The sequence below is a fragment of the Spermophilus citellus genome (assembly GCF_964194105.1).
Source record: "Spermophilus citellus genome assembly, chromosome: 19".
Taxonomy (NCBI): Eukaryota; Metazoa; Chordata; class Mammalia; order Rodentia; family Sciuridae; genus Spermophilus; species Spermophilus citellus.
Genome location: NC_138201.1, coordinates 10,472,176 through 10,486,583, shown reverse-complemented (window position 1 = coordinate 10,486,583; position 14,408 = coordinate 10,472,176). Strand labels below are relative to the sequence as shown.

The 14,408-nt window shown below is 41.1% G+C and overlaps 1 protein-coding gene across 1 annotated transcript in view; it reads left to right on the top strand.

Annotated features, from left to right (window-relative positions):
• The first annotated feature begins 6,404 nt into the window (after positions 1–6,404).
• SUMF1 (sulfatase modifying factor 1) overlaps positions 6,405–14,408 on the top strand; it is an 82,393-nt gene continuing 74,389 nt past the window's right edge. Inside the window, exon 1 of the mRNA XM_081276063.1 lies at positions 6,405–6,693. Coding sequence (XP_081132189.1) covers positions 6,424–6,693 — 270 coding nt within the window. The 5' untranslated portion in view covers positions 6,405–6,423. The remainder of the gene's footprint in view (positions 6,694–14,408) is intronic.

Genomic DNA, 14,408 nt, shown 5'->3' with positions numbered 1-14,408 from the left:
TTGCAGCCGTTAAATTATGAATTTTGTTTTGTGTCCTTCCAGTTAAAATGTGGTAGAGTTGGGTGTGGTGGTACACACAGGTAATGCCAAGTCCTTGAATGGCAGAGGCAGGAGGATTGCAACTTTGAAACCAGCCTGGACAACTTAGCAAAATTCTGTCTCAAAATTTAAAAGATATTAAAATAAAAAGGGCTGGGTATGTGGTCCAAAAAAAAAAAAATACACTGTAAGAGACTCTTGAGGAAATGAGAAAATGAATCGTAAAGTTTGCCTTAAAAGTGGACTTCCATCATGCCCCCAGAAAGAAGCCCACTCAGGAAGAGAAGAAAATTTTTTTGCATATAGAATGGGATACCCTTTAGACACATGTATTTGGCAAATATCAACATCCATCAAACATTCGATAATAAGGAGGTTTGGGTAGAACTGATAATGAATTTTAAATTAATTTCTGATCTTGGGTCCTTTTTCCAAATTAATTTCTGATCTTGGGTCCCTGTTTCTACCACATGCTTGGCACATAGCAGATACTGAGTATTTGTGGGGCAGAATGTGTTGATTTGATACATGCACATACTATATAATCATCAAATCAGGGCAAATAGAATATCTGTCATCTTATGTATTTATCATTTCTTTGTGGTAAGGGCATGAAAAAAATCTCTCTTCTAGCTATTTTGGAACATACTGTCATTAATAATGGTCTCCTCCTGTTCCATAGAACACCTGAATTTACCCTCCTGTCTAACTTTGTACCTGTTATCAAGCCCTTTCCATCCTCCCCTCCCCAATCTCTGGTAACTACTCTTGTACTCTCCTTTTATGTGGTCAGCTTTTGTAAAATTGACATATGAGAAAGATAATTCAGAATCTTTCTTTTCTTTTGAGATAGAATCTCACATTGCCCAGGCTGGTCTTAAACTCGTTAGTTCAATGATCCTCCTGCCTCAGTCTCTCCAGTGCCGGTCTCAGAATTTGTCTTTTGAGTCTGGCTTATTTTGTTTAACATAATGTCCTCCAGGTCCATTCATTTTGTTGCAAATGACAGAATTTCATCATTTTTATGACTGAATAGTATTCCATTTTACATGTGTATACCACATTTTCTTTATCCAATCATATGGTTTTTTTATCCAATCATATGTTATTGGACATTTGGACCTATTCCGAATCTCCGCTATTATGAATAGTATTGAGATAAACATAGGAGTCCAGATATCTTTTCAATATACCGATTTCATTTCCTTTGGATATATGGCCAGTAGAGGATTTGCTTGATCATTAATATTTATACTTTTAAGTTTTTTGAGGAACCTCCACACTGTTTTCCAAAATGGCCAAGCTATTATTACATTTCCACTAATAGTGTGTAAGAGTTCCTCTTTCTCCACAACAGCATTTATTGTTTCTTCTCTTTCTGATCATAGCCATTCTAACTGGGGGGAGGTGACATCTCATTGTGGGTTTGACTTGTGTTACCTTGATGATCAATGATTGAAAAGCAATTTCTACAAAAGGATACTTAATAGTGAGATGTTTTAGAAATTGGAGCAACTTGCTCAATCCCTTCTTTGGCTGATGAAGAATATAAAAACTGACTCTTTTTTTTTTAAAGGAAAATTCATTGCATGAAGTTCATTCTTTTTTTTTTTTTTTTACCATATGCCGTTTTTTTTTTTTTTTTTTTTTTTTAAGAGCGAGTGAAAGAGGAGAGAGAGAGAATTTTTAACATTTATTTTTTTTTTAAGTTCTCGGCAGACACAACATTCTTTTTTTTTTTTTTTAAGAGAGAGAGAGAGAGAGAGAATTTATTTATTTATTTTTTTAGTTTTCGGCGGACACAACATCTTTGTATGTGGTGCTGCGGATTGAACCCGGGCCGCACGCATGCCAGGCGAGCGCGCTACCACTTGAGCCACATCCCCAGCCTTCAAAGAAGTTCTATGATGGACAAAAAATGTTCTTCCTGGGGAACCCACAAAGTTCCATCTTTTTTTTTTTTTTTTTTTGAGAGAATTTATTTATTTTTTTAGTTCTCCGCGGACACAACATCTTTGTTGGTATGTGGTGCTGAGGATCGAACCCGGGGCCGCACTCATGCCAGGCAAGCGCGCTACCGCTTGAGCCACATCCCCAGCCCTACAAAGTTCCATCTTTGACAGTGATTCCTAAAAACAGCAAACGTTTTTGGAGATATGTTAAATGTCAGGCATCAGGCTAAGTCTTACATACTTGATCTCTTTTAAGCCTCATAAAACCTCTAAGAAGGAGGGTCTGTTTGTTTGTTTGCAGAGCTGGGGATTAAACCAGGATCCTGGGCTCTGATTGTGGCTCAGCAGTAAAGTGCTTGCCTAGCAAGTGTGAGGCACTGAGTTTGAACCTTAGCACCACATAAAAATAAAGAAATAAAATAAAGGTATTGTGTCCAACTTTCGATTAACAAAACAAAAACCAGAACCTCTGGCATGTGAAGGAAGAGCTCTACCATGGAGCTGCACTCTTAGCCCAAGAAGGAGGTACTATCATTCTTATGCACACATATTTCTAGTAAGTGGCCAGTGGTTGTGTGTGTGTGTGTGTGTGTGTGTGTGTGTGTTGAGGGTTGAGCCAAGGAGCACCTTACTGGTTTATCCCTGAGCTACATCCCTGGTCCTTTCTAATTTTTATTTTGATACAGGGTCTCCCGAAGTTGCTCAGGGCCTCACTAAATTGCTGAGGCTGGCCTGGAACTTGCCATCCTCCTGCCTCAGCCTCCTAAATGGCTGGAATTACAGATATGCAACACAGTACGCTGCCTAATTTTGCTTGGTTTTGCTGAGACATAACCTGTTAAAAATGAGATTACTTGGACACTGCTCATCCTTTACCTAATAGTAAAGTTACTTTATCTTCTATAATGGCTTACCTGAAGTAACGTGAGAGCCACTGCGCCAGCTAAGTGAGCAGCTTTAAACACAGTTCTATGCTAGTCTGCAACCCGTATCATTTTCTTAAGAATTTTCTTCCTCTTCGGAGAAAGATAATGATTTCTGTCATTTACTCATATATATACATTAATTCAAGAAATGTGCACCCTGAGGGCCTATCAGGGGGCCCGACCTTTGCCACGTTGTGCCTGAAAGGCGCGTGACTCACCTGAGGTGGAGATTCAAACAAGAGATTTATTGGGGGGGGGGGCTGCCTGAAGGGAAAGAAAAGGAGAGGCAGAGAGAGGTGAAGAGGAGGGCAGAGAGAAAGAGAAACAGCAGAGGAAGAGAGCACAGAGAAAGAGAGGAGAGAAAGGAGATGAAGAGGGCAGACAGCGTGGGCTTGTGAGCTTCCGCTTAAGAAGGCTTGCGTGAGCCACGTGGCGGGTGCTGATTGGCAGGGTGACGCTCTTCCGGTTGGCGCCTTTTGGAGAGGCATAAGGGATTCCGTGATGTTCTCGCGAGATGGAATATAGTCTTGCACCGAGTCTCCCACACACCCAACGTTGCCAATATATGGACGAACAAAATATCGGGGTCCTCACCTTTATGGAGCTTCTAGCTTATTGCTGTCACAGGACGACAACAAAGACCTTCAGGTCTCTGATGAGCAGTTGACCCAGCGTGTGCTGAGACTGACCATTTGAAAGAGATGAATAAAGATGACCTTTGACCTCTGTGGAATATAGATTGTGCACAGTAAATACGTAAAACTTTGGTTCAGACATGGAACTTGCAGCCTCATCAATGATGAAATGGGCAGAGTACAGCTCGCTCCTGTCAACTGGTTGCAATCGAATGAAAAAATGTGTAAAAGCTGTTGTAAAATAGCCCACAAGGAGGAAAGGACTTTTCTTTCTTTCTTTCTTTCTTTTTTTTTAAATTTTTTAGTTGTAGAAGGGCACAATACGTGTATTTTATTTATTTACTTTTATATGGTGCTGAGGTTTGAACCCAGTGCCTCACACATGCTAGGCAAGCACTCTACAACTGAGCCATAACCCCAGCCCAGGAAAGGACTTTTCTTAAAAAAAAAAAAAAAAAAAATCATGTTAAAGCCAAGAGAGAATAATAAAATAAACACCTGGATACTCATCAAGCGGCTACAACAGTCATCAACTGATGGCCAATTATACTTTTCCTTAGCTACTCATCTCATTGCCCATTTTGGGGGAGACAAATTCTCAATGACGTTATCTTTTGCTCCACATATATACCTCTAAGAAAGGGACTTTTTTTTCTTTCTTAAAAATGTACTTATTTATTTATTTTTATGTGGTGCTGAGAATCGAACCCAGGGTCTCACACATGTGAGGCATGTGCTTTAGCACTGAGCCATAACCCCAGCCCCCTCTTTTTTTTGCTGAGAAAGTAATTTTTAAGGAAACACAGTCACAAATACTATTGTTACTCCTAAAAACCTAAAACAAATTTTCAGTAATTATTTTTTTTTCAAATATCATAATTTGATTCAGTGATCACATTTTCATTCTTATAAGCTGAATATCATTTTTGAAATCCATTCAACAATCCAAAATTTAGGGCTAAGGATGTAACATGCTTGAGGCTCTTGCTTTGATCCTCAGCACTGCAGGAAAAAAAAAAATTCAAGATTGTGAAATTGGAAGATTTTTGAGTGTTAATGTTATGGTCAAAAAGTTTGGGAGTTTGGACCATTTTGGATTTTGCATTTTTAGATTAAAAATGTTTTACCTGTGAAGTCTATGCCAGAACTCCAAAACTGGAAAAAATCTGACATTTGAAATACTTTTAGTTCAACTAGGCGTGGTGGTGTAAACCTGTAATCCCAGTGGCTCAGGACGCTGAGACAGGAGGATCAGGGGTTCAAAGTCAGATTCAGCAATTTAGCGAGTTGCTAAGCAGCTCAGGGAGGCCATGTCTCTAAATAAAATACAAAATAGGGCTGGGGATGTGGATCAGTGATCAAGTGCCTCTGAGTTCAATCCCTGGTGCCAAAAACAAAAAAATGAAAAACAAAAACTTTTAGTTCCAAGCATTCCAGATAAGAATAGACAATATTTCTATTGATTCACCAGGTGGTACAGATACTGTTGGTGTGGGATTAAAACTTTGGGAGGTACGATTTGGCATGTCCTGCAGCCTGGATTTCTTTAACTCTATCCCTTATTCAAACTATCTCAAAAAACTTTATATCAGTAGGGCTGGGGTTTTAGCTCAGAGATAGAGCGCTTGTCTAGCATGTGTAAGGCACTAGTTTTGATTCTCAGAGCCACATATAAGTAAAATAACGATCCATAATTAAATAAAACAAAGGTCCATCAGCGACTAAAAATATATACAGATAAATAAATTTTATGTCTTCAGTTTGAATCTTTATTTAGATGTTGCATCTGGGCGCTGTTTTTGGTTTTGTCTGTTTTTTTGAAATAGGGTCTGGCTATATTGCCCAAGCTGGTCTCCAACTCCTGGGACTGAAGGGATCCTCCCACTTCAGCAGGCTAAGTAGCTGAGACATTGCCACCAGGGCAGGCGATTGCTAGGTCAATTTTAATCAGTAAATTCTCTTTTCATCTTTTAATTTTGCATTTTGTAGCTCTTAAAACTGAACAGTGCTTTTTAAAACTGATGTACATTAGAATCATCTGGAGATTTTGTTAAACCACCCATTACTATTACTGTTTCCAGAGATTCGGTCAAGACTACATTTCTTTGCTTATTTATTTATTTATTTACTTTTTTGGTGGGGGGTAAAAGAGATTGAACCCAGGGGCACTCAACCACTGAGCCACATCCCCAGCCCGCTTTTGTATTTCATTTAGAGACAGGGTCTCATTGAGTGGCTTAGTGCCTCGTTTTGCACTCGTGATCCTCCTGCCTCAGCCTCCTGAGCTGCTGGGATTACAGACCTGCGCCACTGCGCGAGGGAAAAGTACATTTCTAGGGCTGGGGTTGTGGCTCAGTGGTAGAGAGCTTGCGTGGCATATGTGAGGCACTGGGTTCCATTCTCAGCACTGCATATAAATAAATAAAATAAAGGTCCATTGAGAACTAAAAAATATTAAAAAAAAAAAGACAATATTGATTCACCAGGTGGTACAGATACTGTTGGGGTGGGATAAAACTTTGGGAGGTACCCTTTGGCACGTCCCGCAGCCTGGACTTCCCTAACTCTATCCCTTACTGTGGTATCTTTCAACATCTTTATTTCCTGTCAAGGGAAATTTATTGAATTCCATGAAGGAGAGGATAACAGTTTAAAACTCAGAGTTTGAAGTTAGATTCCCTAAGTTTAAATTTCGCTTTGACCCTTCGCTGCCATGTGACTTTGGGCAAAAAACCACTCCATGGCTCTGTGAAACCCATATCACAGGAGAAATGTGAGGATGAAAGGAGAAAATGTTGAGAAAGGAAGGGCTGTCCCTTTAACGAGAGCGTGGCCACGTGACCCACGGGGTCACATTGCTCGTGGAACAACATGGCTGCGCCCGCGCTAGGGCCGGCTGGTGAACGCCGCGCCGCGCCCGCTCGCGAGCTCTTGCTGCCGCTGCTTTTGCTGATGTGCGGGGCGGCGCTGGGCGAAGAGGCCGGGGCCGGTGCGGGCGCGGCGTCCCTCGCAGGCTCCTGCGGCTGCGGCACGCCTCAGCGACCCGGGGCCCCCGGCAGCTCCTCAGCCGCGCACCGGTACTCGCGGGAGGCGAACGCCCCGAGCGCGCTCCCAGGAGAGCGGCAGCTCGCTCCCGCCAAGGTGCGCCCTCAACTCCCCTCTGGCGGGTGGGGGGGGCTGCTGCGCTCTAGGACCCGGTCGCAATGGGCGCGGTCAGGGGAAGGTTACCGGAAGGCAAGTCGAGGCTAGAGCCACACCCGCGCCACGCACCTGCCGCTCCCATTCGACCGGGCGCTCCTCCTGCCCGCCCCTCGCGGGCGGGCTGCGTTCTGGGGCTCCGCGTGGTTGTGAGCCCTGGACTCAGTTCCCCGCCTTCCTCCCTCCCCCGTCCTGTGGTCCACCCGAGAACTTTAAGTCGGATAAGTTCGGGTTAAAATCCCCAATTCCTCTCTTACTAACTGTAGGGAAATTAGGATCAGCGTCTCCGACTTTGCACTGCACTGATTTGCAATCGCCTGCCTTGTATGGTGTGCTACCTGAGGACAAGGACTTGGACAGTTTATTCTGTCACGTTGAACACTAGGAAGGTCGCAGCCAACTGGTTGCTTTATTATTTCTTACTTAACTGTTATGTCTTGCACAGTGGCTGGTTGTGGAGGGGCTAGGATTTGTACAGAATAAACAGCAATAACAACTGGTGGTACTGATCCTACCTGCCAGGGACTTTGCATTCCGGTACATCTGTATACCTCGTGTACCCTATTCTTTTTTCCATCGCAATTTTCTTTCCTTTGGGATTTTTTTTTCTGGACAATATTCAGGACTTGGGTGAGAGGTAGCATCCACTGCTGGTTTACCTGACCTCCTCTGCTTCCCTCCCCTTCATTATTTCCATATTCTGTCCCAGTAGTATGTGTTTATTTTGACATAACAATTACTAAGAATATTTGTCTCTTCCCTCAACTAGACACTGAGGGTGGTGGAGTTAGGACAATGATTTAGTCCTTGAGGTATGGAGTATAGGAGGTTGACAACTGGGCTTCTCATTATTTCTGTACACTTTTTGGCCTTTAAAGTTTTTTTTTTTTTTTAAAGATAATGTGGGCAAGGGCCTCATTATTGGTGTTTACCTTTTATGGAGGTCCTGATTACTTTTTTTTTTTTAGTTGATATTGATCATACTTAATTTTAACCCCCTCTAAGTTACATGCTAACTGATAATCTCTTTCTAAGGAGAAAGCCTATTTATTAATCTATTTTGTAACTAACAGGACAGCTGTCTTATTTGCATATGCATATTGATCTTTTTCAAAAATTTGTCTTGAAACTGGTGGCCAGTGTTGAACATTTCTCATCTTTATATGCTCTGCCTTTCTGTGGGTTCCAGAATGGAATGTGAGTCACCATCATCTTTTGAATTAAATTTACAAGACACATATCTTTTGTCCTTATAGAGTGGTTCTGTGCCCTTACTGAATATTGCCTGGGTCATCTTTGACCAGTCTTGTATTCACTTTCTATAATATTTGGAGGCATTCCAAGCCGTTCATAAAATTAGTAGTTGATGAGAACACAGCTTACAAACTTTCAACCCAATCATTGATCCTAAAGTAACCTTGTTATCAAGGCCAATGTCTTCATGGGAGGTAGTTCTTCACCTATTTTCCTTGGTTTTAAATGTTGTAGTTTATATGCAAATGACTAGTTTAATTCTGGCAGCATTTGTTCTAAATTTTAGGAAGTATAATCTTTCAGGAGAGTCTAATGATCATAGTGGTAGTTCTTCTATTCCTCTTGGTTTTCTGTTTATTTGGTTTGGTTCAACCAATGTTTGTTTGATATATATATATATATATATATATATATATATATATATATATATATATAACCCTGTTGTGTGTGCTGGGCATACAGAACAGAAAGAGAACTGTTCTCCACTTTCATAGCATTTCCACTCTGGTAGGTTCTGTCTCTCATTCTTTCAGATACACAAACACATTTGCACATACACACACACACACAACTACACATAAGTATAATTTTGTGAATAGTAACAGTATAATTTTGTATATAATGATAGGCAGAGTAATGTACAGAGTACATAGAGAGGAAAAAAGGTTTCCTGCTTCTTGAATATGTCAAGAGGTGCCTTTTAAAAAGGTCATTTGAGCTAGGTCTTGGAGGAGATATTTTCAGGAGCTGAGGATTGAGGGTCAGATTGAAGGACATTCCAAGGAGAATAGCTTTGGCCCAAAGCACTGTGTAGGAAGCATTGTGTGTTCTGGGACATGTAAATGATTTAAGGTTTTCTGGGAGTGACATTTTTCACACTTTTTCTTTCTGGGTACCAGGAATTGAACTCAGGGGCACTGGGCCACGGAGCCCCATCCCAACCCTATTTTGTATTTTATTTAGAGACAGGATCTCACTGAACTGCTAGGCACCTTGCCATTGCCAAGGCTGGCTTTGAACTCGAAATCCTCCTGCCTCAATCTCCGAAGCCGCTGGGATTACACCTTTCTTAGATGCAATTCCTTTTTCTTTTCTCTCTCTTTTGCATTAAGACAATTTTTTTTTTAGTTGTAGATGAACACATACCTTTATTTTATTTCTTTGTTTTTATTTGGTGCTGAGGATTGAATACAGTGTCTCATGCATGCTAGGCGAGGGCTCTACCACTGAGTTACACTCCCAGCCCTCTCTTTTGCATTTTAATTGATTTAATGAGCACTTGGTAAAGTGGGGACACAAAGAAGCAAGTAATACTAGGCTTTCAAGAAATTTGCACTTTCACTGAAAAGTATGGTAGTAAGAATCTCCGGGAAACAACATGCATTATAAATTTGACTTAAATTCCCTCTGATTAAGAAATACAGTTCTTACTGAGAAAATTATCCTAACATTGTTTCATATCACTTATTCTTTTGTAACAAAGTGACAGGATGTTTTAGTCTCCATGGATCATTTAGAAGAGGAACTTATAAGGCATTTAGGGTCATGAGGTGCCGAAAGTGTGTATGGTGCTTCTGTGCATAAAGTCAGTTAATGGCTTGTCTGAGGATGTTTCTGATGGTGTGACACTGTCTTGGCATAAAAGCACAATTGATGGCCAATCTCTTCTGTGAAACCTTTCTTCCAAAAAGTAGGGTTTCTTTGCTCTGAATTTCCGTAGCATATTTTGTGGTGGTTGTTTTCTGATGACAACTTATCTATTTAGTTTATTGGCGGAGTTGTCTATCTCCGCCAATAAACTAAATAGATAAAATGAAGGCATTTTTAGACCCGTTGTAGTCTCTGCGTGTCCAAGGTACCTCACATATCTTAAGCATTCTGTAACAATTCCTCCAATGATCTGTTGCCTTTTATGTGGATACAATATTGATTGTATTGAAAAGATTGTATTGAAAGATTACCTGAGGAATAAAGGATATCAGATACTTTTGAAAGACACCTTTATAAAATATACTTTTGCTGTACTTATCTTCCCCAGAACCCTGTGAGACTTATCGAATCTCCCACTTTACAGATGAGGCAACTAAGGCTTCATCGGGATGGAAGAAACTTTGAATGTCATTCCATGTGTGATTAATGTCTGCGGAGGCAGGAGGGTGAGAGAATGGTAAAAATAAATAAGCTCTGTATGGGTGGATAAGGCTGCAGTTTGTAGACAGATCTGGAGAGCTTATTTCTTTTCTTTTTTTACCAGACTTTCTGCTTAGCCTTTAGCGTTTGATTTAAGTTTGAGGAGTGGAAAGAAGGAAAAGGATGCAGACCTACACAAAGCGAGTTAGCTATGATATTCTTTTTGTGTATAAGACAAAAATCTTATAGGAATGACTAAAAAAAATGATAATTAAAACTGGTGTAAGCCAGGTGTGGTGGCCCATGCCTGTAATGTCAGCCACTTGGGAGGCTAAGGTAGAAGGATCACAAGTTTGAGGCCAGCCTTAGCAACTTAGTGAGGCCCTAAGCAACTTACTGAGACCCTGTCTCAAAATGAAAAATAAAAAGGGCTGGGGATATGGCTAAGTGGTAAAGTGCCACTGGGTTTCATCCCCAATACCAAACCAAATTAGGCAACCAAACAAAAAATGAAAGCAAAAAGCCAAACTGATATAAGCAGATAAAAAAAAAAAATTGGTTGGACCTCTTATGGACTCTTCTTACGCTTGTGAAGTTCAAGAGTTTCTGTGGCCTCAGACGTAGTGAGATTTCAGGCATCAGGAACTTCTGCAAGTCTCTCTGTCTCTTGGGTCTTCTTTCTTTTGTATTATCTTTGCCTTCAGGTAATCTCTTTTCCTACTGATAAAGAATTCCTCTTTCCTGGTAGCTCCAGCAAACATTCTAAGGTGAACTTTCCCTGGGTCATGGGCTTATTCCTAGTTTCATCTGTGTGGTCAAAGAATGCCACAGGTCATGTGCAGTGGTACACGCCAGCAACTCAGGAGGCTGAGGCAGGAGGATTGTGAGTTTGAGGCCAGTCTGAGCACCTTAGTGAGACCCTAAGCAACTTAGTGAAACCCTGTCTCAAAATAAAAAATAAAAAGGAGTGGGGAACGTAACTCAGTGGTAAACTGACTAAAGTACTTCTGGGTTCAGTCTCCAGTACCCATCCCCCCAAAAAAATAAAAAGAAAAAAGAATGCTATGATTGGCCAGGCCTGAGTCACAGGAGGTAGAGTCGGGCCATCCAGTCCCACTTGGGCCACATGTACTTAGTTTAAAAGGTGATTTTGTTTTTTTCTCTCTGTCCTTTCTTGGTGGTGGTGATTTTGCAGCACTAGGGATTGAGCACAGGGTTGTCCTGTTGCTAATTTATATCCCCCGTCCCTTGATTTATATCCCCAACTCCCTTTTATCTTGAGGCAGGGTATCACTAAGTTGCCTAGGTTGGCCTTGAACTGAGATCCTCCCACCTCAGCCTCCTGAGTAGCTGGTATTAGAATCATGTGCCTGATAAAAAGTGGTTTTCAAAAAGGACTTTGGGTACTTTCACAAGAAGTAGAGGAACTGGCAAAAATAGTAGGGATGAGGGGCATAACTCAGTGATGAGGTCAGGTCATGGGCTCAATCCCTAGCACTGAAAAAAAAAATTATAAAGATAGATGCCCATTGCTCTTGGCCTGAGTGGGTGGCCCATTCACGGTGATAACGGAGTCACTCTTGACCTCAGGTAGGCTTCTGGCTTGAGTGGCAGTGGCAGATGCTGTGTGGTGGCTGAAGAGGTAACTCATCATTAGACTCAGGAGGAACGAATTCCTTGACCCTGGACTTTCCATAAAGACTCAGTTCAAAGGGCCTTTTTATTTGGATTGGGGTCCTGAAGAGTGAACCGCCTCTGCTACGGGTTTTACTAGAGGGACATTTTATATTGAAAGGACAGAAAACTTGACTTTATCGTATACGTTAGAAATTTCAGCAGTGCAGAACTATTTTGTGTATTGCCTCCGGAATGGAAACTTAGTCTGTTCAGTGCTGTGGCGGTTAATGAAAGAAGAAAAAGAAACTAGGCCAGTAGTCCACAGTGGAGGTGGTGATGGTATTAGCTTTGTTGGTATTCACCTTGAGGCAGAAGGGGATGAAAAAAATTAGGTAATTGTAAAAATCCATTAGGCACAACAGGCAGAGCTTCCTGTGGGCCTTGTCTGAGCCCAGGGGTGGACAAGTGTTCTCATTCCGGGCCCCACTTGCCTGCTCCTGGAAAGCGTGATTTTTTTTCTCTAAGTCCTTTATGGAACCTTTTATTAGATCCTCTTAATAATCCTTTTAAGAGTATTCTGGAAACTTTTGCCTCAAGTCTTTAGTTTTCCTCCTTCTTTGTAGAGCTGCTTAAAATTCTGACTTCTAAGGACTGCGGAATCTTGTGTCCCAGACACTTAGACAACAATGAGAGTAATGGGGCCGCCCAGTTCAGTCCCTGAGCTGAGGCTGTTACCCAGGTTTCACTGCGACACAGACATGTCACCCACCCATGTCTGGGACTGTGTTATAAATGAAATCGAATTTCTATAATTATAGTTATGAATAATTCAAATAATAAATCCTCATTATATTCATGATCTCACTCATTCAGTCAGTCAAGATTTTTTGCATGTCTACCAAGAACTGCACACCATGCTAGGTGCTGGGGAATATAGAAATGAGAATATTAACTTCCAGTTCCCAGTAAGCCTAGGATCTAGGGGGGATGAAAATGGCTAACTAAGATACCAAGAGAGAGAGAGAGAATTGTTAGGATAGATAGAGGCTTGGATCAGAGGAACCTAAATGAGACACCCATAACCCAGGCAGCCAGGGATGGGTAGGCAGGCAAGTCTTCCTGGGGGTAATCCTTGAACAATGACACCATCTACAGAGGCAGAGTGGTTCAAGAAGTGCAGCTGAAGTACAGAGTAGGAAAGGTGGAGAGAACTTAGACTCTGATGTTTAGATATTTTACCCTGAGAGGTCATGGGAATTCCTGAATAACTTAAGTAGGAAAATGATGCGATCAGGTTGACACTTATATTTCAAATAGATGGAACTTTTGTATGGTTTTGAAAAATTTTTTAAATATATGTGTGAATACTGAGAAATTTCCCCCTTATCTATTAACCTTCCCCTCCAACAACCACCCCATGCATTTCTTGTGTATTTTTTTCAGAGCTGTATTCTACAAATGGAAGCAAATACAAAAATATATGAGTCTTGTATTCTCTCTCAGCCTCTTTCCACAACCTCTTTTTATAAATGACAGCACTTCCTGTGTACGATTGTGCAATGTGCTTTGTTCACGTAGCTCTTTATCTTGGTCAGATCACTTCCTATCAGAATGTTAGATATTTTCCTTTTTTCTTCTTCTGTGGTGCTAGGGATTCAACCCAGGATTGCTCTACCACTGAGCCACATCCCCAGCCCTTTTCATTTTTTTTAAATTTTGAGATAGGGTCTCCCTAAGTTGCAGAGGCTGACCTCAAACTTGTAATCCACCTGCCTCAGCCTTCAAGTCCTTGGGATTACAAGTGTGCACCACTGTGGCTGGTTTTCTTCTTTCTTAAGTCTGCTTAATTTCCCATTTTCTGGTCCACAATTAATGAACATTTAGGTTGTGGAAAGAGGCTGAGAGAGAATATTCCAGCCTGTTTCTGTTATGGAGCTGTTATAAATTGTGCTGGACATAGAAGGCTTGAGTTTTGCAGAAAGCCCTGCAGGATTTTTTTTTTAATGATCTTTTTACCTTTATTTTATTTATTTATTTTTATGTGGTATTGAGGATCGAACCCAGTTCTTCACATCTGCTAGGCAGGTGCTCTACCACTGAGCCCCAACACCAGCCATCAATGGGAATTTGATACTTGCTGAATGAATGATTGAATGGAAGGTGGATGATTTAGAAGTAAGGAGGGATATGAACCTGCACAGTTACCTGGGAATAGAAAAGAGGGAGAGATGTGAGGGAGATATGTGTAGCAGCATCAGAAAGGCTGGGTGACATATATATGCTGGGATTAGGGAACAGAAGTAGCCAAGGATGATTTCTTGGAATAGTAAAACACATTGGGCAAACGCTATGTTTATTACTCACATAGATGAGAATAGTACCATTTTTATCAGGAAATGCATGCACAGAATTGTAGCAACCACCAGCAAAGAGAGTCAATTGGAATGGAAAGTAGAATCAAGATAATCATTCATTTCCTGATTTCTGTTTCTTCCAATCTTGTTTTTGTGATTCTTCCACTCCTATTGCTAAGCTGTATTCTTTCTTTTTATCTCAACTAATTATTTCTTTACTTCTTTGTTTTTTCCCCTTTGATTTGAAGTCCTGTTTGTAGAGACTGACAATTTCTAAGCTGCCAAGCAGTCTCTGAGGTGACT